Below are 25,160 nucleotides of genomic sequence, written 5' to 3'. Positions count from 1 at the left end.
GAACCCACAGACTCACCACACAGAGACCCATAGACTCATCACGTGTTGAATCTTCGGGAGTTTCCGGGTCTCTGGAGATCCATCTTCTCTGCTGCTAATAGCTCACCATCATGTGAGCGGGTGGTTTACACTCACACGTGGGCAGACAGACACGGAGACCCAGACCAGGGCTCGAACCCCAGACTCTCAGTGTCTTGACACGGCCATCGTGAAACCCCCTGAGAGAGAGACACCCAGACCCAGGGCTTGAACCCAGACACTCAGTGTCTCTGACACGGCCATTGTGAACCCCCTGAGAGAGAGACACCCAGACCCAGGGCTCGAACCCAGACTCTCAGTGTCTCTGACACGCGCATCGTGAACCCCCTGAGAGAGAGAGAGAGACACACCCAGACCCAGGCTCGAACCCAGACTCTCAGTGTCTCTGACTTAGTGAACCCCACTGAGAGCGAGAGACACCCAGACCCAGGGCTTGAACCCAGACTCTCAGTGTCTCTGACACGGCCATCGTGAACCCCCTGAGAGAGACACCCAGACCCAGGGCTCGAACCCAGGATCTCAGTGTCTCTGACACGGCCATCGTAAACCCCCTGAGAGACAGAGAGAGACACCCAGACCCAGGGCTCGAACCCAGACTCTCGGTGTCTCTGACACGGCCATCGTGAACCCCCTGAGAGACAGAGACACCCAGACCCAGGGCTTGAACCCAGACTCTCAGTGTCTCTGACACGGCTATTGTGAACCCCCTGAGAGAGAGACACCCAGGCCCAGGGCTTGAACCCAGACACTCAGTGTCTCTGACACGGCCATTGTGAACCCCCTGAGAGAGAGAGACACCCAGACCCAGGGCTTGAACCCAGACTCTCAGTGTCTCTGACACGGCCATCGTGAACCCCCTGAGAGAGAGAGACACCCAGACCCAGGGCTTGAACCCAGACACTCAGTGTCTCTGAAACGGCCATCGTGAACCCCCTGAGAGACACAGAGAGACACTCAGACCCAGGCTTGAACCCAAACTCAGTGTCTCTGACACGGCCATCGTGAACCCCCTAAGAGAGAGAGAGACACCCAGACCCAGGGCTTAAACCCAGACTCTCAGTGTCTCTGACATGGCCATAGTGAACCCCTGAGAAAGAAGAGAGAGACACCCAGACCCAGGGCTCGAACCCCAGACTCTCAGTGTCCTCACACGGCCATCGTAAACCCCATGAGAGAGAGAGACACCCAGACCCAGGGCTCGAACCCAGACTCTCAGTGTCTCTCACACGGCCATCGTGAACCCCATGAGAGAGAGAGACACCCAGACCCAGGGCTCGAACCCAGACTCTCAGTGTCTCTGACACGGCCATCGTGAAGTGTTCTGACCACACGAGCAGCATGCTCGGGTTAAAGTGAGAACACGAACACCCCCTTCTGTGTCATCTCAACACTCTCACACACACACACACTGGCAGCACGCGTGAGTTAAAAAATAGTCTGGGTGTGTGTGCGCGTGTGTGTACGCCTGTGTGTGTGTGTATGCCTGTGCGTGTGTGTGTGTGTTTGAGTACGTGTGTGTGTGCATGCCTGCACGTAGGTGGGTGTGTGTGAGGGTGTCTTTGAGTGCGTGTGTGTGTGCATGCCTGTACGTGTGTGTGTTTGAGTGTTTGAGTGCGCGTGTGTGTGTATGCCTGTACGTGTGTGTGTTTGTGTGTTTGAGTGTGTGGTGCATGTCTGCACGTAGCTGGGTGTGTGGGAGTGTGTGTACCCATGTGTGTGTGGGTTTGTGTGTTTGAGTGTGTGTGTGTGCATGCCTGCACGTACGTGCGTGTGAGTGTGTGTGTACGCATGTGTGTGTGTGAGAGTTTGTGTGTTCGAGTGTGTGTGTGTGCATGCCTGCATGTATGTGTGTGTGAGTGTGTGTTTACGCCTGTGTGTGTGGGTTTGTGTGTGTGTGTTTAAGTGTGTGTGTGTGCATGCCTGCATGTACGTGTGTGAGTGTGTGTACACATGTGTGTGTGGGTTTGTGTGTGTGTGAGAGTTGTGTGTTTGAGTGTATGTGTGTGTGCATGCCTGCATGTACGTGTGTGAGTGTGTGTACGCCTGTGTGTGCGAGTTTTTGTGGGAGTGTTTTAGAGTGTGTGTGTACGTGTGTGTGTGTGTGTGCGTGTGGGGAGCGGTGGTGCAGCGGTTAGCGCTAAGCTGCGCTACAAACCCGGCGACCGAGTTCGATTCCCGCTCACGGCCACCAACACCACCAGTGACCGGTCCTGGGCCTCCCCTAGGTCGACTCAGCCTCAAATGAGTACCTGGTGCGGTGTGTAGTAAACATCGCCACTGGGGAGACAAAGGCGGCCGGGCGTGGTGCTGGCCACCCACCCCCTCGTGTGCCGTGCCGGTCTTCATAGGTGCTCGCTAACAGCACTTGCCCCAACAGTCTGTTAAAGCTACACGGTGTGTCTTTGTCTTCAGTGAGATGTTGACTACCTCGCCTGGTATACAGGAGGTCGTGAGTTCGACCCCGACCCTAACGCCTGCTGCTGCTGCTGTATATTTAGAGTCTGCGTCTCTCTCTCTCTCTCGCCGTGGTCGCGTGGAATTTCCTCTGGGATCCCTCCGGTTTTCCCCTTGACATTTAAAATCAACGTCACGCGCTCGGAGTATTTGCACTGCTGCTATACTGCTCCTATTAGTATGTGTGTGGGAGAGGCTGCCACTTCTCTGTCGGGAGCTGGACCGGTACCGCCTGGATCTTTGCAGTATTCAGGAGGTCCGGTGGACCGGCTCTGGCTCCTGCCACCATGAGGGGTGGACAGTCCTCGACCCGGGGCAGGAGACTGCCAAACAACAGGGAGTGGCTCTTCTTCTGAACAAGAGAATAAAGGGGGCGTGGGAGCGCGGCGGTGAGATGTGGCTCACCTCCCCATCGACGAGAGGCGAGGAATGGTGGTGGTGGTGTTGGTGGTGCCTGACGCCCCACACCGAAGATGAACATCGGTGGAGGGATGCCAGGCAATGCCGATGATGAAGCAAAGGTCGAGGCGGTGGTGGCCGCGGGTTGCCGAGGGGGTGGAGGCTGCCCCAGTCGCTCGCGGTCACGAATCGCCCTGTAGCTGCACCAACATGGCGACCTACAACAAGGGAAAGAGCCGCGCCGCGACCTCTGACCCCGCGGGAATCCATTTTGCCGGAGGTCGTCTGAGGTCCAGGATAACGTCACGGGTTGCCCAGCTTGCCGGGCCCGTGGCGCCTCAAGTATTTGAGAAAGTAGCCCGCTGCCTGCGAGCGAGCGGGAGGGGTTCACGATGGCCGTGTCAGAGACACTGAGAGCCTGGGTTCAAGCCCTGGGTCTGGGTGTCTCTCTCTCTCAGGGGGTTCACAGTGGCCGTGTCAGAGACACTGAGAGTCTGGGTTCAAGCCCTGGGTCTGGGTGTCTCTCTCTCAGGGGGTTCACAATGGCCGTGTCAGAGACACTGAGAGTCTGGGTTCTAGCCCTGGGTCTGGGTGTCTCTCTCTCTCAGGGGTTCACGATGGCCGTGTCAGAGACACTGAGAGCCTGGGTTCAAGCCCTGGGTCTGGGTGTCTCTCTCAGGGGGTTCACGATGGCCGTGTCAGAGACACTGAGAGTCTGGGTTCAAGCCCTGGGTCTGGGTGTCTCTCTCTCTCAGGGGGTTCACGATGGCCGTGTCAGAGACACTGAGAGTCTGGGTTCAAGCCCTGGGTCTGGGTGTCTCTCTCTCTCAGGGGGTTCACGATGGCCGTGTCAGAGACACTGAGAGCCTGGGTTCAAGCCCTGGGTCTGGGTGTCTCTCTCTCTCTCTCTCAGGGGGTTCACGATGGCCGTGTGAGAGACACTGAGAGTCTGGGTTCAAGCCCTGGGTCTGGGTGTCTCTCTCTCTCTCAGGGGGTTCACGATGGCCGTGTCAGAGACACTGAGAGCCTGGGTTCAAGCCCTGGGTCTGGGTGTCTCTCTCTCTCTCTCTCAGGGGGTTCACGATGGCCGTGTGAGAGACACTGAGAGTCTGGGTTCAAGCCCTGGGTCTGGGTGTCTCTCTCTCTTCAGGGGGTTCACGATGGCCGTGTGAGAGACACTGAGAGGCTGGGTTCAAGCCCGGGGTCTGGGGTATCTCTCTCTCAGGGGGAGCGTGAGTGGGTGGGTGGGTAGGCTGGTGGAGGCGCCATCTGTTGAGAAAGGTCCGAGACCAGAAAAGCGCCGGGCGGAGATGATCTCCCAAGCGAACTGCCCTGGGAGGGTGGCGTCCTGTGCACAGACTGCCCTACGTGGCATCGTCACAACAGTGTGGACCGCTGGACGGGTTCCGCAGGATTGGAATGGTGCCCTGGTTGGGTTCCCCCTGTTTAAGAAAGGGGGACCTACAGACTGTAACAACTACAGGGGCATTTCACTCCTCCTCAGTGTGAGGCCGGGAAAGGTCCTGGCAAGGATTATTCAACATCGCCTTGCCAGGCACGCTGAGGAGAGGCTTGCGGAGCCCCAATGCGGTTTCAGAAAAGGACGTTCCTGCCCAGATGCCATATTTTTCTGTCCGTCTGCTTACAGCAGAGGTGTAGGGGAATTCCAACAAGACCTACATCTCTGCTTTATTGACCTGGTCAAGGGCCTATGATACCATCAGTAGGCCTGGGCTCTGGGTTGTTCTTCGTGCTTTCAGAGTCCCTGACCCTCTGCTCACGATCATTAAGGACACTTCATGATGGTGAGCGGGCCCGGGTGAACTACGTGGCCGGGAGTCGGAGCCATTCCCTGTACACCTTGGGGTGCGGCAGGGATGTCCACATCACACTCACCCTACCCCATCACCTCGCCCCCATCACACTACCCCCCCCATCACACTACCTCCTCCCAGCCCCTCTCCCAGCCCCTCCCTCTCCCAGCCCCTCCCCTCTCCCAGCCCCTCCCTCTCCCAGCCCCTCCTCCTCCCAGCCCCTCCCCTCTCCCAGCCCCTCCCTCTCCCAGCCCATCCCCTCCCAGCCCATCCCCCTCCCAGCCCCTCCCTCCCACCCCCTCCCCCAGCCCCTCCCCCTCCCAGCCCCTCCCCCTCCCAGCCCCTCCCCCTCCCAGCCCCTCCCTCGCCCAGCCCCTCCCCCTCCCAGCCCATCCCCCCTCCCAGACCCCTCCCCCTCCCAGCCCCTCCCTCTCCCAGCCCCTCCCCCTCCCAGCCCCTCCCCCTCCAGCCCCTCCCCCTCCCAGCCCCTCCCTCTCCCAGCCCCTCCCCCTCCCAGCCCATCCCCCTCCCAGCCCCTCCCCCTCCCAGCCCCTCCCTCTCCCCAGCCCCTCCCCCTCCCAGCCCCTCCCCCTCCCAGCCCCCTCCCTCTCCCAGCCCCTCCCCCTCCCAGCCCCTCCCCCTCCCAGCCCCTCCCCCTCCCAGCCCCTCCCCCGCGTGACGCGTGCCTATAAACGCGGAAGAGAGGCGCTGTGGCAGCTTCCTCTTCACTCGCGGTGCCACCAGCGGCATCAGCAGCAACATCAGCAGCGGCATCATCAGCAGCGGCAGCAGCAGCAGCGGCAGCATCAGCAGCATCATCAGCAGCGGCAGTGGCATCAGCGGCAGTGGCATCAGCGGCAGCATCAGCAGCAGCGGCGGCAGTGGCATCACCCGCACTCCACACACTGTACCAGTGACACACACATCACACGTGTCCGCACTGTACCAGTGACACACTGCATGCACACACACACACTGACACCTACACACACACACTGTGACACCTACACACACACACACTGTGACACCTACACACACACACACCGTGACCCCAACACACACACACACACCGTGACCCCAACACACACACACACACTGTGACACACACACTGTGACACCTACACACACACACACTGTGACACCTACACACACACACACCGTGACCCCAACACACACACACCACACCGTGACCCCAACACACGCACAGAGAGAGACAACGCGATACAAGAAAGGACACCATGGCTGGTGAGTGACTTGGATCTGTGTGTGATCTGTTGAAGGGTCTTGCCCCGAAACGTCGCCTGTTTATATCATGTAAGATCAACACACGCGGTGTCACTTACGAGCGTGTTGGGATTTAGTGTTATTTGTGGGGTGAGTGGGTGGGTTTGTGGGTGGCTGAATTGGTGGGTGGGTTGGTGGGTTTGGGTGGGTTTGGGTGGGTGGGTGGGTTGAGTGGGTTGGTGGGTGAGTGGGTTGGTGGGTGAGTGGGTTGGTGGGTGAGTGGGTTGGTGGGTGAGTGGGTTTGGTGGGTGAGTGGGTTGGGGGGTGAGTGGGTGGTGGTGGTTGAGTGGGTTGGTGGGGTGAGTGGGTTGGTGGGTGAGTGGGTTGGTGGGTGGGTTGGTTGGTGGGTGGGTGAATTGGTGGGTGGGTGAATTGGTGGGTGGGTGAATTGGTGGCTGGGTTAGTGGTGGGTTGGTGAATTGGTGGGTGGGTTGGTGGGTGAGTGGGTTTGTGGGTGGGTGAATTGGTGGGTGGGTGAGGGGGTTTGTGGGTGGGTGAATTTGTGGGTGAGTGGGTGGGTTGGTGAATTGGTGGGTGGGTTGGTGCATTGGTGGGTGGGTTGGTGGGTGATTTGGTGGGTGGGTTGGTGAATTGGTGGGAGTGAGGTGAGTTGGTGCTATGAAGAAGGGTCATAGCCCGAAACGTCGCCTGGTGTGTATCTCGTATACACAGCACATGTAATGGTCCATTCAGGAGCAAAGTTGTATTGGTTTGTGTTATTTGTAAGTGGGTGTGTGAGTGACTGGGTGTGTGAGTGAGTGGGTGTGTGTGTGTGAGTAGGTGTGTGAGTGACTGGGTGAGTGACTATGAGTGAGTGGGTGAGTGACTGGGTGACTGGGTGAGTGACTGTGTGAGTGAGAGTGTGAGGGACTGGGTGAGTGAGAGTGTGAGTGAGTGTGAATGTGTGTGACTATGTATGTGAGTGAGTGTGAGGTGGGTGTTGTGAGTGAGTGACTGGGTGAGTGAGTGACTGGGTCAGTGTGGGTGACTGGGTGTGACTATGTATGTGAGTGTGTGAGTGAGTTACTATGTGAGTGTGTGAGTGAGTTACTATGTGAGTGTGTGAGTGAGTTACTATGTGAGTGTGTGAGTGAGTTACTATGTGAGTGTGTGTGAGTTACTATGTGAGTGAGTGAGTGAGTATGTGAGTGTGTGAGTGAGTGTGTGACTATGTGAGTGAGTGTGTGAGTGAGTTACTATGCGAGTGTGTGAGTGAGTTACTATGTGAGTGAGTGAGTGACTATGTGAGTGTGTGAGTGAGTGTGTGACTATGTATGTGAGTGTGTGAGTGAGTTACTATGTGAGTGTGTGAGTGAGTTACTATGTGAGTGTGTGTGTGTGAGTTACTATGTGAGTGAGTGACTATGTGAGTGTGTGAGTGAGTGACTATGTGAGTGTGTGAGTGAGTTACTATGCGAGTGTGTGAGTGAGTGACTATGTGAGTGTGTGAGTGAGTGAGTTACTATGTGAGTGAGTGTGTGAGTGACTATGTGAGTGTGTGAGTGAGTTACTATGCGAGTGTGTGAGTGAGTGACTATGTGAGTGTGTGAGTGAGTGAGTTACTATATGAGTGAGTGAGTTACTATGTGAGTGAGTGTGTGAGTGAGTTACTATGTGAGTGTGTGAGTGAGTTACTATGTGAGTGTGTGTGTGAGTGAGTGTGGGTGTGTACCACTTCGTAGGACGATTACCAAAAACATCGTCCACCACATTAGTTCCTCATGTCCTGCACAAAGACAAAGCCTCCCCGTGTAGCTTCTAACAGGCTGCAGGGGCAAGTGCTGTTAGTAGCGAGTAGCAGCAGCGCCTATGAAGGCTACCGGCACTGTGGCACACGAGGGGGTGGGTGGTCAGCGCCACGCCCGGCCGCCTTTGTCTCCCCAGTGGCGATATTTACTACACATCGCACTAGGTTCTCATTTGAGGCTGAGTCGACCTAGGGGAGGCCCAGGACCGGTTCAGATAATCGTCACTGGTGTTGGTGGCCGTGAGCGGGAATCGAACTCGGGTCGCCGGGTTCGTAGCGCATCGTAGCGCTAACCACTGCACCACCGCTCACCACACACACACACACACGTGTACACACACTGACACACACACGTGTACACACACGACACACAGACAGACACACAGACACACAGACAGACAGAGACACTGACACACGGGGCACACAGACAGACAGACAGACACACACAGACAGACAGACACACACAGACAGACAGACACACACAGACAGACAGACACACACACACTGACACACACACACTGACACACACACACTGACACACACACACTGACACACACACACTGACACACACACACTGACACACACACACAGTGACACACACACACTGACACACACACAGTGACACACACACAGTGACACACACACACACACTGACACACACACAGTGACACACACACACACAGTGACACACACACACACAGTGACACACACAGTGACACACACACACACAGTGACACACACACACACAGTGACACACACAGTGACACACACACACACAGTGACACACACACACACAGTGACACACACACACAGTGACACACACAGTGACACACACACTGACACACACAGACAGACACACACAGACAGACAGACACACACACACTGACACACACACACTGACACTCACTCCCAGCGCGAGACCGACTCATTACATCCCGAGGGGGATTGCTCCTCTGAACAAAATCGTCCCACGGTTCAGTTTGCAAGCGCTGAGTTGGCGGTTAAAGTTGACGTTCATATTTGTTTCGATTTCACGGAAGATAGTAAGTGCGGGTGTTGTATACCTGAAGTTTGCGTGTCTCTCTCTCATCATCATCATCATCACGGTGGCTAGGAGATGTTAACTACCTCGCCTGGCGCACAGGAGGTCGTGGGTTCGATCCCGACCCTGACGACGCCTGCTGCTGTTTATTTGAGGTCTGCGTCTTTCTCATCATCATCATCATCACGGTGGGTATGAGATGTTGACTACCTCGCCTGGTCTGCAGGAGGTCGTGGATTTGCCCCTGGGGTGAGGAGCGGGGCTGCGCGTGGCAGAGGGGGGGGTAGCAGACCCACAGACTCGCACAGAGACCCACAGACTCGCACAGAGACCCGTAGACTCGCACAGAGACCCGTAGACTCGCACAGAGACCCGTAGACTCGCACAGAGACCCGTAGACTCGCACAGAGACCGTAGACTCGCACAGAGACCCGTAGACTCGCACAGAGACCCGTAGACTCGCACAGAGACCCGTAGACTCGCACAGAGACCCGTAGACTCGCACAGAGACCCGTAGACTCGCACAGAGACCCGTAGACTCGCACAGAGACCCGTAGACTCGCACAGAGACCCGTAGACTCGCACAGAGACCCACAGACTCGCACAGAGACCCACAGACTCGCACAGAGACCCGTAGACTCGCACAGAGACCCGTAGACTCGCACAGAGACCCGTAGACTCGCACAGAGACCCGTAGACTCGCACAGAGACCCGTAGACTCGCACAGAGACCCGTAGACTCGCACAGAGACCCGTAGACTCGCACAGAGACCCGTAGACTCGCACAGAGACCCGTAGACTCGCACAGAGACCCGTAGACTCGCACAGAGACCCGTAGACTCGCACAGAGACCCGTAGACTCGCACAGAGACCCGTAGACTCGCACAGAGACCCGTAGACTCGCACAGAGACCCGTAGACTCGCACAGAGACCCGTAGACTCGCACAGAGACCCGTAGACTCGCACAGAGACCCGTAGACTCGCACAGAGACCCGTAGACTCGCACAGAGACCCGTAGACTCGCACAGAGACCCGTAGACTCGCACAGAGACCCGTAGACTCGCACAGAGACCCGTAGACTCGCACAGAGACCCGTAGACTCGCACAGAGACCCGTAGACTCGCACAGAGACCCGTAGACTCGCACAGAGACCCGTAGACTCGCACAGAGACCCGTAGACTCGCACAGAGCCGTAGACTCGCACAGAGACCCGTAGACTCGCACAGAGACCCGTAGACTCGCACAGAGACCCGTAGACTCGCACAGAGACCCGTAGACTCGCACAGAGACCCGTAGACTCGCACAGAGACCCGTAGACTCGCACAGAGACCCGTAGACTCGCACAGAGACCCGTAGACTCGCACAGAGACCCGTAGACTCGCACAGAGACCCGTAGACTCGCACAGAACCCGTAGACTCGCACAGAGACCCGTAGACTCGCACAGAGACCCGTAGACTCGCACAGAGACCCGTAGACTCGCACAGAGACCCGTAGACTCGCACAGAGCCCCGTAGACTCGCACAGAGACCCGTAGACTTGCACAGAGACCCGTAGACTCGCACAGAGACCCGTAGACTCGCACAGAGACCCGTAGACTCGCACAGAGACCCGTAGACTCGCACAGAGACCCGTAGACTCGCACAGAGACCCGTAGACTCGCACAGAGACCCGTAGACTCGCACAGAGACCCGTAGACTCGCAGAGACCTATAGACTCACACAGAGACCCATAGACTCACACAGAGACCCATTGATTAGCACTGAGACCTATAGACTCGCACACACAGACCCATTGATTAGCACCGAGACCTATAGACTCACACCGAGACCCATTGATGAGCACTGAGACCCATAAACTCACACATAGAGACCCATTGTTTAGCACTGAGACCCATAAACTCACACAGACCCATTGATGAGCACTGAGACCCATAAACTCACACATAGAGACCCATTGATTAGCACTGAGACCCATAAAATCACACAGAGACCCATTGATTTGCACTGAGACCCATAAACTCACACAGACCCATTGATTAGCACTGAGACCCATAAACTCACACATAGACCCATTGATTAGCACTGAGACCCATAAACTCACACATAGACCCATTGATTAGCACTGAGACCCATAAACTCACACAGACCCATTGATGAGCACTGAGACCCATAAACTCACACATAGAGACCATTGATTAGCACTGAGACCCATAAAATCACACAGAGACCCATTGATTTGCACTGAGACCCATAAACTCACACAGACCCATTGATTAGCACTGAGACCCATAAACTCACACATAGACCCATTGATTAGCACTGAGACCCATAAACTCACACAGACCCATTGATTAGCACTGAGACCCATAAACTCACACATAGAGACCCATTGATGAGCACTGAGACCCATAAACTCACACATAGAGACCCATTGATTAGTACTGAGACCCATAAACTCACGCAGACCCATTGATTAGCACTGAGACCCATAGACTCACACAGACCCATTGATTAGCACTGAGACCCATAGACTCACTCAGAGATCAATTGATTAGCACTGAGACCCATAGACTCACACAGAGACCCATTGATTAGCACTGAGACCCGTAGACTCGCACAGAGACCCGTAGACTCGCACAGAGACCCGTAGACTCGCACAGAGACCCGTAGACTCGCACAGAGACCCGTAGACTCGCACAGAGACCCGTAGACTCGCACAGAGACCTATAGACTCACACAGAGACCCATTGATTAGCACTGAGACCCATAGACTCACACAGAGACCCATTGATTAGCACTGAGACCCATAGACTCTCACACAGACCCATTGATTAGCACCGAGACCCATAGACTCACACACAGAGACCCATTGATTAGCACTGAGACCTATAGACTCGCACACACAGACCCATTGATTAGCACCGAGACCTATAGACTCACACCGAGACCCATTGATGAGCACTGAGACCCATAAACTCACACATAGAGACCCATTGATTAGCACTGAGACCCATAAACTCACACAGACCCATTGATGAGCACTGAGACCCATAAACTCACACATAGAGACCCATTGATTAGCACTGAGACCCATAAAATCACACAGAGACCCATTGATTTGCACTGAGACCCATAAACTCACACAGACCCATTGATTAGCACTGAGACCCATAAACTCACACATAGACCCATTGATTAGCACTGAGACCCATAAACTCACACATAGACCCATTGATTAGCACTGAGACCCATAAACTCACACAGACCCATTGATGAGCACTGAGACCCATAAACTCACACATAGAGACCCATTGATTAGCACTGAGACCCATAAAATCACACAGAGACCCATTGATTTGCACTGAGACCCATAAACTCACACAGACCCATTGATTAGCACTGAGACCCATAAACTCACACATAGACCCATTGATTAGCACTGAAACCCATAAACTCACACAGACCCATTGATTAGCACTGAGACCCATAAACTCACACATAGAGACCCATTGATGAGCACTGAGACCCATAAACTCACACATAGAGACCCATTGATTAGTACTGAGACCCATAAACTCACGCAGACCCATTGATTAGCACTGAGACCCATAGACTCACACAGACCCATTGATTAGCACTGAGACCCATAAACTCACACAGAGACCCATTGATTTGCACTGAGACCCATAGACTCACACAGACCCATTGATTAGCACTGAGACCCATAGACTCACTCAGAGATCAATTGATTAGCACTGAGACCCATAGACTCACACAGAGACCCATTGATTAGCACTGAGACCCGTAGACTCGCACAGAGACCCGTAGACTCGCACAGAGACCCGTAGACTCGCACAGAGACCCGTAGACTCGCACAGAGACCCGTAGACTCGCACAGAGACCCGTAGACTCGCACAGAGACCTATAGACTCACACAGAGACCCATTGATTAGCACTGAGACCCATAGACTCACACAGAGACCCATTGATTAGCACTGAGACCCATAGACTCTCACACAGACCCATTGATTAGCACCGAGACCCATAGACTCACACACAGAGACCCATTGATTAGCACTGAGACCCATAAACTCACACACAGACCCATTGATTAGCACTGAGACCCATGAACTCACACAGACCCATTGATTAGCACTGAGACCCATAAAATCACACAGAGACCCATTGATTAGCACTGAGACCCATAAACTCACACACAGACCCATTGATTAGCACTGAGACCCATAAACTCACACAGACCCATTGATTAGCACTGAGACCCATAAACTCACACAGACCCATTGATTAGCACTGAGACCCATAAACTCACACATAGAGACCCATTGATTAGCACTGAGACCCATAAACTCACGCAGACCCATTGATTAGCACTGAGACCCATAGACTCACACAGACCCATTGATTAGCACTGAGACCCATAAACTCACACAGAGACCCATGGATTTGCACTGAGACCCATAGACTCACACAGACCCATTGATTAGCACTGAGACCCATAGACTCACTCAGAGATCCATTGATTAGCACTGAGACCCATAGACTCACACAGAGACCCATTGATTAGCACTGAGACCCATAGACTCACACAGACCCATTGATTAGCACCGAGACCCATAGACTCACTCAGAGATCCATTGATTAGCACCGAGACCCATAGACTCATACAGACCCATTGATTAGCACTGCGACCCATAGACTCACACAGACCCATTGATTAGCACCGAGACCCATAGACTCACTCAGAGATCCATTGATTAGCACCGAGACCCATAGACTCACACAGACCCATTGATTAGCACTGAGACCCATAGACTCACACAGATACCCATTGATTAGCACCGAGACCCATAGACTCACACAGACCCATTGATTAGCACTGAGACCCATAGACTCACACAGACCCATTGATTAGCACCGAGACCCATAAACTCACACAGAGACCCATTGATTAGCACCGAGACCCATAGACTCACACCGAGACCCATAGACTCACACAGAGACCCATAGACTCACACAGAGACCCATAGACTCACACAGAGACCCATAGACTCACACAGAGACCCATAGACTCACACAGAGACCCACAGACTCACACAGAGACCCATTGATTAGCACCGAGACCCATAGACTCACACACAGAGACCCACAGACTCACACAGAGACCCACAGACTCACACAGAGACCCATAGACTCACACAGAGACCCATAGACTCACACACAGAGACCCATTGATTAGCACAGAGACCCATAGACTCACACACAGAGACCCATAGACTCGCACAGAGACACATAGACTCACACAGAGACCCATAGACTCACACAGAGACCCATTGATTAGCACAGAGACCCATAGACTCACACACAGAGACCCATAGACTCACACAGAGACCCATAGACTCACACAGAGACCCATTGATTAGCACAGAGACCCATAGACTCACACACAGAGACCCATAAACTCACACACAGAGACCCATTGATTAGCACCGAGACCCATAGACTCACACACAGAGACCCACAGACTCACACACAGAGACCCACAGACTCACACACAGAGACCCATAGACTCACACAGAGACCCACAGACTCACACACAGAGACCCACAGACTCACACACAGAGACCCATAGACTCACACAGAGACCCACAGACTCACACACAGAGACCCATAGACTCACACAGAGACCCACAGACTCACACACAGAGACCCATAGACTCGCACAGAGACCCACAGACTCACACACAGAGACTCATTGATGAAGTGTGCATCTCTGCGTGATGAGTCTTTGGCTTTATATTCTTGGTTTTCTCGGTAACGTCACGTAGAAGGGAAGTAATGAAATAAGAGCCACGAATATGAATCCCTACAGTCACTGTCCAAAGCATGACTACTGTACAGACCCTACAGGACTACTGTACAGACGCTACAGATCCTACAGGACCCTATAGGGGTACTGTACAGACCCTACAGGAGTGCTGTATAAATAGCCAGGGCCACTGTGCGGGTTTTTGCTTCCAATGTTCAGTGGCCGTGAGAGATGCCGCTTCGGGGGAATGGAGAGTGGGGGGCAGGGTGGGGGGTGGGGGGTGGGGTGGGGGGTAGTGTGGGGGGCAGGGTGGGGGGTAGTGTGGGGGGTAGGGTGGGGGGTAGGGTGGGGGGCAGGGTGGGGGGCAGGGTGGGGGGCAGGGTGGGGGGCAGGGTGGGGGGCAGGGTGGGGGGCAGGGTGGGGGGCAGGGTGGGGGGCAGGGTGGGGGGCAGGGTTGGGGGGCAGGGTGGGGGGGAGGAGAGGGGGGAGGAGAGGGGGGATGGGATGGAGGGAGGGGAGGTCAGGACAAATTTATCTATAACTACCCCTTGTTGTTGTCGTGTTGTTGTTGTCGTGTTGTTGTTGTCGTGTTTCGTGTTGTTTTGTTGTTGTTGTTGTCCTTCCCCCCCCCCGGCACCTCGGTTGGCTCCGTGCGGTGCGAGAGAAGTTCAACACAAATCTCGACATGGAGGCCATTGTGAACCTCCAAACACAAGGGGGGGGGGGGGTCCCCCCTCTTACGCAGGAGGTCATGGGTTCCATCCCGACCCTGACGACGCCTGCTGCTGCTGCTGCTGTGTATGTGGAGTCTGCGTCTCTCTCTCTCCCCGTGGTGGTCGCTGCGTGGATTTGTCTCCGGCTCCTCCGGCTTTCCCCCTCCACGTTTAGAGTCAACATCAGCAGCAGCACCACGTGGTGCAGAGGATGGTGGTGGTGGTGGTGGTGTCAGCCGCTGTCTATCTCCACGTGGTGACGGTGGTGACGGGTGGTGACGGTGGTGACGGTGGTGACGGTGGTGACGGTGGTGACGGTGGTGACGGTGGTGACGGTGGTGACGGTGGTGACGGTGGTGACGGTGGTGACGGTGGTGACGGTGGTGACGGTGGTGACGGTGGTGACGGTGGTGACGGTGGTGACGGTGGTGACGGTGGTGTCAGCCACTGTAGATGTCCACGTGGTGACGATGATGACGATGATGACGATGATGACGGTGGTGGTGGTGGTGGTGATGGTGGTGGTGGTGGTGATGATGACGATGGTGGTGGTGGTGGTGTCAGCCGCTGTCGATCTCCACGTGGTGACGATGATGACGACGGTGGTGGTGGTGGTGGTGATGGTGGTGATGATGATGACGATGACGATGGTGGTGGTGTCAGCTGCTGTGTTAAGCTGCTCCCATTGGTGGTGGCCAGGTGGCTTCTGGAAGCCGAGCTACACCTGGTCACGTGGTCACCTGGTCACCTGGTCACGTGGTCACGTGGTTCATCGTTTTTTTTTCGTGACGGACCTTTAGAGGCAAGTGCTGTGCCTCATGAAGGCCGGGACAACAATTTGATGGGTGGGTGGTCAGCACCACGCCCGGCCGCCTTTGTCTTCCCAGCGGCAATGTTTGCTACACACTGAGTCGACCTAGGGGAGGCCCAGGACCGGTCCAGATAATCGTCACTGGCGGTGGTGGTGGCCGTGAGCGGGAATTGAACTCGGGTCGCCGGGTTCGTAGCGCAGCGTAGCGCTAACCGCTGCACCACCGCTCCTGGCACACACTGACATACACTGACATACACACAGACACACGCACGCGCACGCACGCGCACGCACACTGACACACACGCACACACTGACACGCACGCACACAAGCACACACTGACACACACACACACTGACACACACACACTGACACACACACACTGACACACACACACTGACACACACACACTGACACACACACACTGACACACACACACTGACACACACACACGCACTGGCACACACACACGCACTGGCACACACACACACACTGGCACACACACACACACACTGACACACGCACTGGCACACACACACTGGCAGACACACACACACACTGACACACACACACACTGACACACACACACACTGACACACACACACACTGACACACACACACACTGACACACACACACACTGACACACACATTGACACACACACACTGACACGGCCATTGTGAACACACTGACACACACACACTGGCAGACACACACACACTGACACACACGCACTGACACACGCACTGACACACGCACTGACACACGCACTGACACACGCACTGACACACGCACTGACACACGCACTGACATACACACTGGCACATACACACTGGCACACATACTGGCACACACACACACTGACACACACACACACACTGACACACACACACACACTGACACACACACACACTGACACACACACACACACTGACACACACACACACACACACTGACACACACACACACACACATTGACACACAACACACACACACTGACACACACCACACACTGACACACACACATACTGACACACACACACTGACACACACACACACACTGACACACACACACACACACTGACACACACACACACACACTGACACACACACACACACACTGACACACACACACACACTGACACACACACACACACACTGACACACACACACACAGACACACACACACACACACTGGCACACACACTGACACGGCCATTGTGAACACACTGACGGAGACGGCCAAGACCCTGAGCCTCGTGCCAAGGGTCTTGTCCGTGCTGCCATCGTAGGTTCCACACGGCCATGCGTGTAGCTTGCGTGTAGCTTGCGTGTAGCTTGCGTGTAGCTTGCGTGTAGTGTAGTGTGTGCGTGTAGCGTGCATGTAGTGTGCGTGGTGTGGTGTGTGCGTGTAGTGTGTGGTGCGTGTAGTGTGTGTCGTGCATGTAGCATGTGTGTGTGTAGTGTGCGTGTAGTGTCAGTGTGTAGTGTGCGTGTAGTGTCAGTGTGTAGTGCGCGTGTGTGTGTGTGTAGTGTGTGTGTGTCGTGCATGTAGCGTGTGTGTGTAGTGTGAGTGAGTGTGTGTGTAGTGTGCGTGTTGTGTGTGTGTGTGTGTAGTGTGCGTGTAGTGTCAGTGTGTAGTGTAGTGTGTGTAGTGTGAGTGTGTGTGCGTGTGTCGTGCATGTAGCTTGCATGTAGCTTGCGTGTCGTGTGCATGTCATGTGTCCCTATGTTGAACGCCTCTCTCGCCCCGCACGTAGCGAGCCGTGCTAATCGCTGGTGCCGGGGGGAAGGACGACAAACGAGACGCACAAAGCAGTTTCTCAATCAATGGGTTTGTCAGTCGGCCCAGGGCGCGTGCGTGCCAGGAGCGGTGGTGCAGCGGTTAGCGCCACGCTGCGCTACGAACCCGGCTATGACCCGAGTTCGATTCCCCGCTCACGGCCACCAACACCGCCGGTGACGATTATCTGAACCGGTCCTGGGCCCTCCCCTAGGTCGACTCGGCCTCAAATGAGTACCTGGTGCGGTGTGTAGCAAACATCGCCACTGGGGAGACAAAGGCGGCCGGGCGTGGTGCTGGCCACCTCCACCCCCTCGTGAGCATTTCCTGCCTTCCGTTAAGGTGCTGCTGCTACTTGTTCACAGCATTTTGCCCCAACAGTCTGTGACCAATGAAAGTCGACTAGACAATGTCCACGTGACCCAGGTGAGCTGTGTAGTTCGGCTTCCAGAAGCCGCCTGGCCACCACCAATGGGAGCAGCTCAACACAGCGGCTGACACCACCACCATCGTCATCGTCACCATCATCACCACCACCACCACCACTGTCGTCGTCATCATCACCACGTGGAGATATACAGCGGCTGACACCATCACCATCACCACCACCACCACCACCGTCGTCATCATCGTCACCACGTGGAGATCGACAGCGGCTGACACCACCACCACCATCACCACCACTGTCACCACCGTCACCACGTGGACATCTATAACGGCAGCCACATCCTCTGCACCACGTGGTGCTGCTGCTGATGTTGACTCTAAACGTGGAGGGGGAAAGCCGGAGGAGCCGGAGACAAATCCACGCAGCGACCACCACGGGGAGAGAGACGCAGACTCCACATACATATCAGCAGCAGGCATCGTCAGGGTCGGGATGGAACCCACGACCTCCTGTAGACCAGGCGACGTAGTCAACATCTCCTAGCCACCGTGATGATGATGAGAGAGAGACACCCAGACCCAGGGATTGAACCCAGGCTCTCAGTGTCTATGACACGACCATCGTGAAACCCCTGAGAGAGAGACATCCAGACCCAGGGATTGAACCCAGACTCTGTGTGTCTCTGGCTTAGTGAACCCACTGAGACCGACACACCCAGGCCCAGAGATTGAACCCAGACTCTGTGTGTCTCTGGCTGAGTGAACCCCACTGAGAGAGACACACCCAGACCCAGGGCTCGAACCCAGATTCTCAGTGTCTCTGGCTGAGTGAACCCCACTGAGAGAGAGAGACACCCAGACCCAGGGCTTGAAACCAGACTCTGTGTCTCTGGCTTAGTGAACCCACTGAGAGACACACACCCAGACCCAGGGATTGAACCCAGGCTCTCAGTGTCTCTGACACGGCCATCGTGAAACCCCTGAGAGAGAGACACCCAGACCCAGAGATTGAACCCAGACTCTCGGTGTCTCTGGCTGAGTGTACCCCACAGAGAGACAGACACACCCAGGCCCAGGGCTCGAACCCAGGCTCTCGGTGTCTCTGACACGGCCATTATGAGCCTCGCCCTTCTGAGTAATGATTTGGGTTCACTTGAGGCTCGAAATTGGTGTGGAGACAAAGGTTCCCCTTGTAGCCTCGCACAGACCGCAGGGGCAAGTGCTGTTAGCGAGGGAGTTGTAGCAGCACCTACAAAGGTGGTCACTGTGGCACACGAGGGGGTGGGTGGCCAGCACCACGCCTGGCCGCCTTTGTCTCCCCCAGTGGCGATGTTCACTACACACCGCACCAGGTACTCATTTGAGGCTGAGTCGACCTAGGGGAGGCCCAAGACTGGTTCAGATAATCGTCACTGGTGTTAGCCGTGAGCGGGAATCCAACTCGGGTCGCCAGGTTTGTAGCGCAGCGTATCGCTAACCGCTGCACCACCGCTCCCTACAAAACACACACACAGTGACACACACGCACCTACACACGCACCTACACACGCACCTACACACGCACCTACACACGCACCTACACACGCACCTACACACGCACCTACACACACACACCTACACACACACACACGCACCTACACACGCACTTACACACACCTACACACACACACGCACCTACACACGCACTTACACACACCTACACACACACACGCACCTACACACGCACCTACACACGCACCTACACGCACCTACACACACACACGCACCTACACACGCACCTACACACGCACCTACACACACACCTATACACAAAGACAAAGATCCCCCATATAGCCTTAACAGACTGTAGGGGCAAGTGCTGTTAGCGAGCACCTATGAAGGCCGGCACGGCACACGAGGGGGTGGGTGGCCAGCACCACGCCCGGCCGCCTTTGTTTCCCCAGTGGCGATGTTCACTACACACCGCACCAGGTACTCATTTGAGGCTGAGTCGACCTGCAGGTTTGGTCACGCAGCCGACAGACAACACTTTCTAAGCTTCCGCATCAGCAGCAGCATCAGCAGTAGCTGATGCTGCTGCTGATGCTACTGCTGATGCTGCTGCTGCTGCTGCTGCTACTGCTGCTGCTGCTACTGCTGATGCTGCTGCTACTACTGCTGCTACTACTGCTGCTGCTACTACTGCTGCTGCTACTACTGCTGCTGCTGCTGATGCTGCTGCTGATGCTATTGCTGATGCTGCTGATGATGCTATTGCTGATGCTGCTGATACTGATGCTATTGCTGATGCTGATGCTGCTGCTACTGATGCTGCTACTGCTGCTGCTACTACTGCTGCTACTACTGCTGCTGCTACTACTGCTGCTGCTGCTGATGCTGCTGCTGATGCTATTGCTGATGCTGCTGCTGATGCTGCTGCTACTGATACTGCTACTGCTGCTGCTGCTACTGATGCTGCTACTGCTGCAGGGCATCGCCCCGATGACTCCCAAGTCGGGCGGAACCTTAGAAAGTGTCGTCTGCGTGGCCACAGCCGCAGGGAGACGGGTCAGGGCGAGCTGGGGCGTGTGTGTGTGTAGGTGTGTGTGTAGGTAGGTGTGTGTGTGTGTGTGTAGGTGTGTGTGTAGGTAGGTGTGTGTGTGTGTGTAGGTGTGTGTGTAGGTGTGTGTGTGTGTGTGTAGGTAGGTGTGTGTGTAGGTAGGTGGGTGTGTAGGTAGGTGTGTGTGTAGGTAGGTGTGTGTGTAGGTAGGTGTGTGTGTAGGTAGGTGTGTGTGTAGGTAGGTGTGTGTGTGGAGGTGTAGGCGTGTGTGTGTGTAGGTGTGTGTGTAGGTAGGTGTGTGTGTGTAGGTGTGTGTGTGTGTGTGTGTAGGTAGGGGGGTGTGTAGGTAGGTGTGTATGTGGAGGTGTAGGTGTGTGTGTGTGTGTAGGTGGTGTGTAGGTAGGTGTGTGTGTGGAGGTGTAGCTGTGGAGGTGTGTGTGTGTGTAGGTGTGTGTGTAGGTGTGTAGGTGTGTGGAGGTGTGTGTGTGTGTGTGGAGGTGTAGCTGTGTAGGTGTGTGTGTGTGGAGGTGTGTGGAGGTGTAGGTGTGTGTGTGGAGGTGTAGGTGTTGTGTGGAGGTGTGTGTGTGGAGGTGTAGTGTGTGTGTGTGTGGAGGTGTAGGTGTGTGTGTGTGTGTGGAGGTGTAGGTGTGTGTGTGTGTGTGTAGGTGTGTGTGTGTGTGGAGGTGTAGCTGTGTGTGGAGGTGTAGCTGTGGTGTGTGTGGAGGTGTAGCTGTGTGTGTGTGTGGAGGTGTAGCTGTGTGTGTGTGTGTGGAGGTGTAGCTGTGTGTGTGTGTGGAGGTGTAGCTGTGTGTGTGTGTGGAGGTGTAGCTGTGTGTGTGTGTGGAGGTGTAGCTGTGTGTGTGTGTGGAGGTGTAGCTGTGTGTGTGTGTGTGGAGGTGTAGCTGTGTGTGTGTGTGGAGGTGTAGCTGTGTGTGTGTGTGGAGGTGTAGCTGTGTGTGTGTGTGTGGAGGTTGTAGCTGTGTGTGTGTGTGTGTGGAGGTGTAGCTGTGTGTGTGTGTGTGGTGTGGAGGTGTAGCTGTGTGTGTGTGTGTGTGGAGGTGTAGCTGTGTGTGTGTGTGTGTGGAGGTGTAGCTGTGGTGTGTGTGGTGGAGGTGTAGCTGTGTGTGTGTGTGTGGAGGTGTAGCTGTGTGTGTGTGTGTGGAGGTTGTAGCTGGTGTGTGTGGTGTGGAGGTGTAGTGTGTGTGTGTGTGTGTGGAGGTGTAGGTGTGTGTGTGTGTGTGTGGAGGTGTAGGTGTGTGTGTGTGTGTGTGTGTGGAGGTGTAGGTGTGTGTGTGTGTGTGTGTGGAGGTGTAGGTGTGTGTGTGTGTGTGTGTGGAGGTGTAGGTGTGTGTGTGTGTGTGTGTGTGTGGAGGTGTAGGTGTGTGTGTGTGTGTGTGGAGGTGTAGGTGTGTGTGTGGAGGTGTAGGTGTGTGTGTGTGTGGGAGGTGTAGGTGTGTGTGTGTGTGGGAGGTGTAGGTGTGTGTGTGTGTGGAGGTGTAGGTGTGTGTGTGTGTGGAGGTGTAGGTGTGTGTGTGTGTGGAGGTGTAGGTGTGTGTGTGTGTGGAGGTGTAGGTGTGTGTGTGTGTGGAGGTGTAGGTGTGTGTGTGTGTGGAGGTGTAGCTGTGTGTGTGTGTGTGGAGGCGTAGCTGTGTGTGTGTGTGGAGGTGTAGCTGTGTGTGTGTGTGGAGGTGTAGCTGTGTGTGTGTGTGGTGTAGCTGTGTGTGTGTGTGGGGTGTAGCTGTGTGTGTGTGGTGTAGCTGTGTGTGTGTGTGGGGTGTAGCTGTGTGTGTGTGGTGTAGCTGTGTGTGTGTGGGGTGTAGCTGTGTGTGTGTGGGGTGTAGCTGTGTGTGTGTGGAGGTGTAGCTGTGTGTAGGTGTGTGTGTAGCTGCTGCTGCTGCTGCAGTAGTAGCTGCTGCTGCTGCTGCTGCTGCAGTAGTAGCAGCAAGCCGCTGCAGGGCGTCTCGCCCTGCCCTGCAGGCTCCATTCGGGTGGAGGGTGGTGGTGGAGGGTGGTGGTGGTGGGGGGTGGTGGTGGAGAGTGGTGGTGGTGGGGGGTGGTGGTGGTGGTGGGGGGTGGTGGTGGTGAGTGGTGGTGGTAATTGTTGGTTGTGGTGGTAGTAATTGGTGGTTGTGGTGGTGATGGTGATGGTGGTGAGTGGTGGTGGTGTTGTCATTCATTACGGAGGCCGCCTTTGAAGGACGAGTTTGGGGGGAAGGAAGAAAGTGGGGGGAGGGAGGGGAGGAAAGTGGGGGGGGGGGGGATGGAAAGTTGGGGGCGTGGAAGGTTTAGGGGTGGGGGTGGTGGAAGGTTTAGGGGTGGGGGTGGTGGAAGATTGGGGGGCGGGGGTGAATGTTTGAGTGTGGGTTGGTCGTCGTGGGTGTAAGTGGGTGGTGTAGAATGGTGGGTGCTATTGGTGGGTGGTGTAGGGTGGTGGGTGCTATTGGTGGGTGGTAGTGGGTGGTGTAGGATGGTGGGTGGGTGGTGGTGGAGGCGGTGGTGGTGGAGGCGGTGGTGGTCATTGCGGTGGTGGTTGTGGTTGGTGGTGGAGGAGGAGACGCTGCTGGTGGTGATGATGGTGGTGGTAGTAATTGTGGTGAAGGTGGTAGTGGTGTAGTAGTTATGGTTGTGTTGGAGGTTCTCGTGGTGATGGTTGTGGTGGTGGAGTTGGAGGCGGTGGTGGAGGTATTATGGTTATGGTGGTTGAGGTTGTGCTCATAATTGTTGTGGTAAATGTGTTGGTTGTTGGTGGTGGTGGTGGTGGAGGTATTATGGTTATTGTGGTTGAGGTTGTGCTCATAATTGTGGTGGTTGTGGTAAATGTGGTGTAGTAAAATGTGTTGGTTGTTGGTGGTGAACTTTGCATTCATTCATGCGCAGCGCACGCCACTGCAGCGCGGCCTTCTAACCACCACCGCCACCACGTGGCTGCCCCTGCTACTGCTGCTCCTCCTGCTGCTGCTGCTCCTGCTGCTGTTGCTGCCACTGGTGCTGTTGCTGCTACTGCAGATGCTGCTGCCACTGTTGATGCTGCTGCCACTGCTGCTGCTGCTGCTGCTACTGCTGCCACTGCTGCTGCCACTGCTGCTGCTGCTGCTACTGCTGCCACTGCTGCTGCTGCTGCTACTGCTGCTCCTGCTGCTGCTGCTGCTACTGCTGCCACTGCTGCTGCTGCTGCTACTGCTGCTCCTGCTGCCACCGCTGTTGCTGCTGCCTCCTTCCCTCTCCTCGTCTGTGGTGCCTCCTCCCCCTCCTGGCACCTCAGAGTCGTCCCCTCTCGTGAGAGCGAGAGAGTGCTGTGTGTATGCTGTGTGTGCGTCACCACGTGACCGTGTTCTGTGTGTACGTCACCACGTGACCGTGTGCTGTGTGTACGTCACCACGTGACCGTCTGCTGTGTGTACGTCACCACGTGCGTCACCACGTGACCGTGTGCTGTGTGTGCGTCACCACGTGACCGTGTGCTGTGTGTACGTCACCACGTGACCGTCTGCTGTGTGTACGTCACCACGTGCGTCACCACGTGACCGTGTGCTGTGTGTGCGTCACCACGTGACCGTGTGCTGTGTGTACGTCACCACGTGACCGTCTGCTGTGTGTACGTCACCACGTGCGTCACCACGTGACCGTGTGCTGTGTGTACGTCACCACGTGATCGTGTGCTGTGTGTACGTCACCACGTGCGTCACCACGTGACCGTGTGCTGTGTGTACGTCACCACGTGACCGTCTGCTGTGTGTGCGTCACCACGTGACCGTGTGCTGTGTGTGCGTCACCACGTGACGTCTGCTGTGTGTACGTCACCACGTGACCGTGTGCTGTGTGTACGTCACCACGTGACCGTGTGCTGTGTGTACGTCACCACGTGACCGTGCTGTGTGTACGTCACCACGTGACCGTCTGCTGTGTGTACGTCACCACGTGACCGTGCTGTGTGTGCGTCACCACGTGACCGTCTGCTGTGTGTGCGTCACCACGTGACCGTCTGCTGTGTGTGCGTCACCACGTGACCGTCTGCTGTGTGTACGTCACCACGTGACCGTCTGCTGTGTGTACGTCACCACGTGACCGTGTGCTGTGTGTACGTCACCACGTGACCGTGTGCTGTGTGTACGTCACCACGTGACCGTGTGCTGTGTGGTACGTCACCACGTGACCGTGTGCTGTGTGTACGTCACCACGTGACCGTGTGCTGTGTGTACGTCACCACGTGACCGTGTGCTGTGTGTACGTCACCACGTGACCGTGTGCTGTGTGTACGTCACCACGTGACCGTGTGCTGTGTGTACGTCACCACGTGACCGTGTGCTGTGTGTACGTCACCA

At 55.6% G+C, this 25,160-nt stretch overlaps 1 protein-coding gene and 1 long non-coding RNA gene across 2 annotated transcripts in view; one reads left to right on the top strand and one right to left on the bottom strand.

Moving 5' to 3' along the window:
- Positions 1-451: 451 nt before the first annotated feature.
- Positions 452-1,355, bottom strand: LOC133360958 (uncharacterized). The gene is made up of 3 exons (XR_009757322.1): positions 1,326-1,355; positions 863-925; positions 452-543 (listed from the first exon to the last, which is right to left on the bottom strand). It is a non-coding gene; the product is annotated as an uncharacterized LOC133360958 (long non-coding RNA).
- A 4,080-nt stretch (positions 1,356-5,435) lies between these two features.
- The window catches only part of LOC133360914 (glycogenin-1-like), a 32,173-nt gene continuing 12,448 nt past the window's right edge, over positions 5,436-25,160 (top strand). Inside the window, exon 1 of the mRNA XM_061579799.1 lies at positions 5,436-5,951. Within this exon, the coding sequence (XP_061435783.1) occupies positions 5,945-5,951 (7 nt within the window). The 5' untranslated portion in view covers positions 5,436-5,944. The remainder of the gene's footprint in view (positions 5,952-25,160) is intronic.

This window comes from Lethenteron reissneri, chromosome 70 (genome assembly GCF_015708825.2).
Source record: "Lethenteron reissneri isolate LAM-NWPU_2019-01 chromosome 70, ASM1570882v1, whole genome shotgun sequence".
NCBI lineage: Eukaryota > Metazoa > Chordata > Hyperoartia > Petromyzontiformes > Petromyzontidae > Lethenteron > Lethenteron reissneri.
This window is presented reverse-complemented; position numbering and strand designations above follow the sequence as displayed.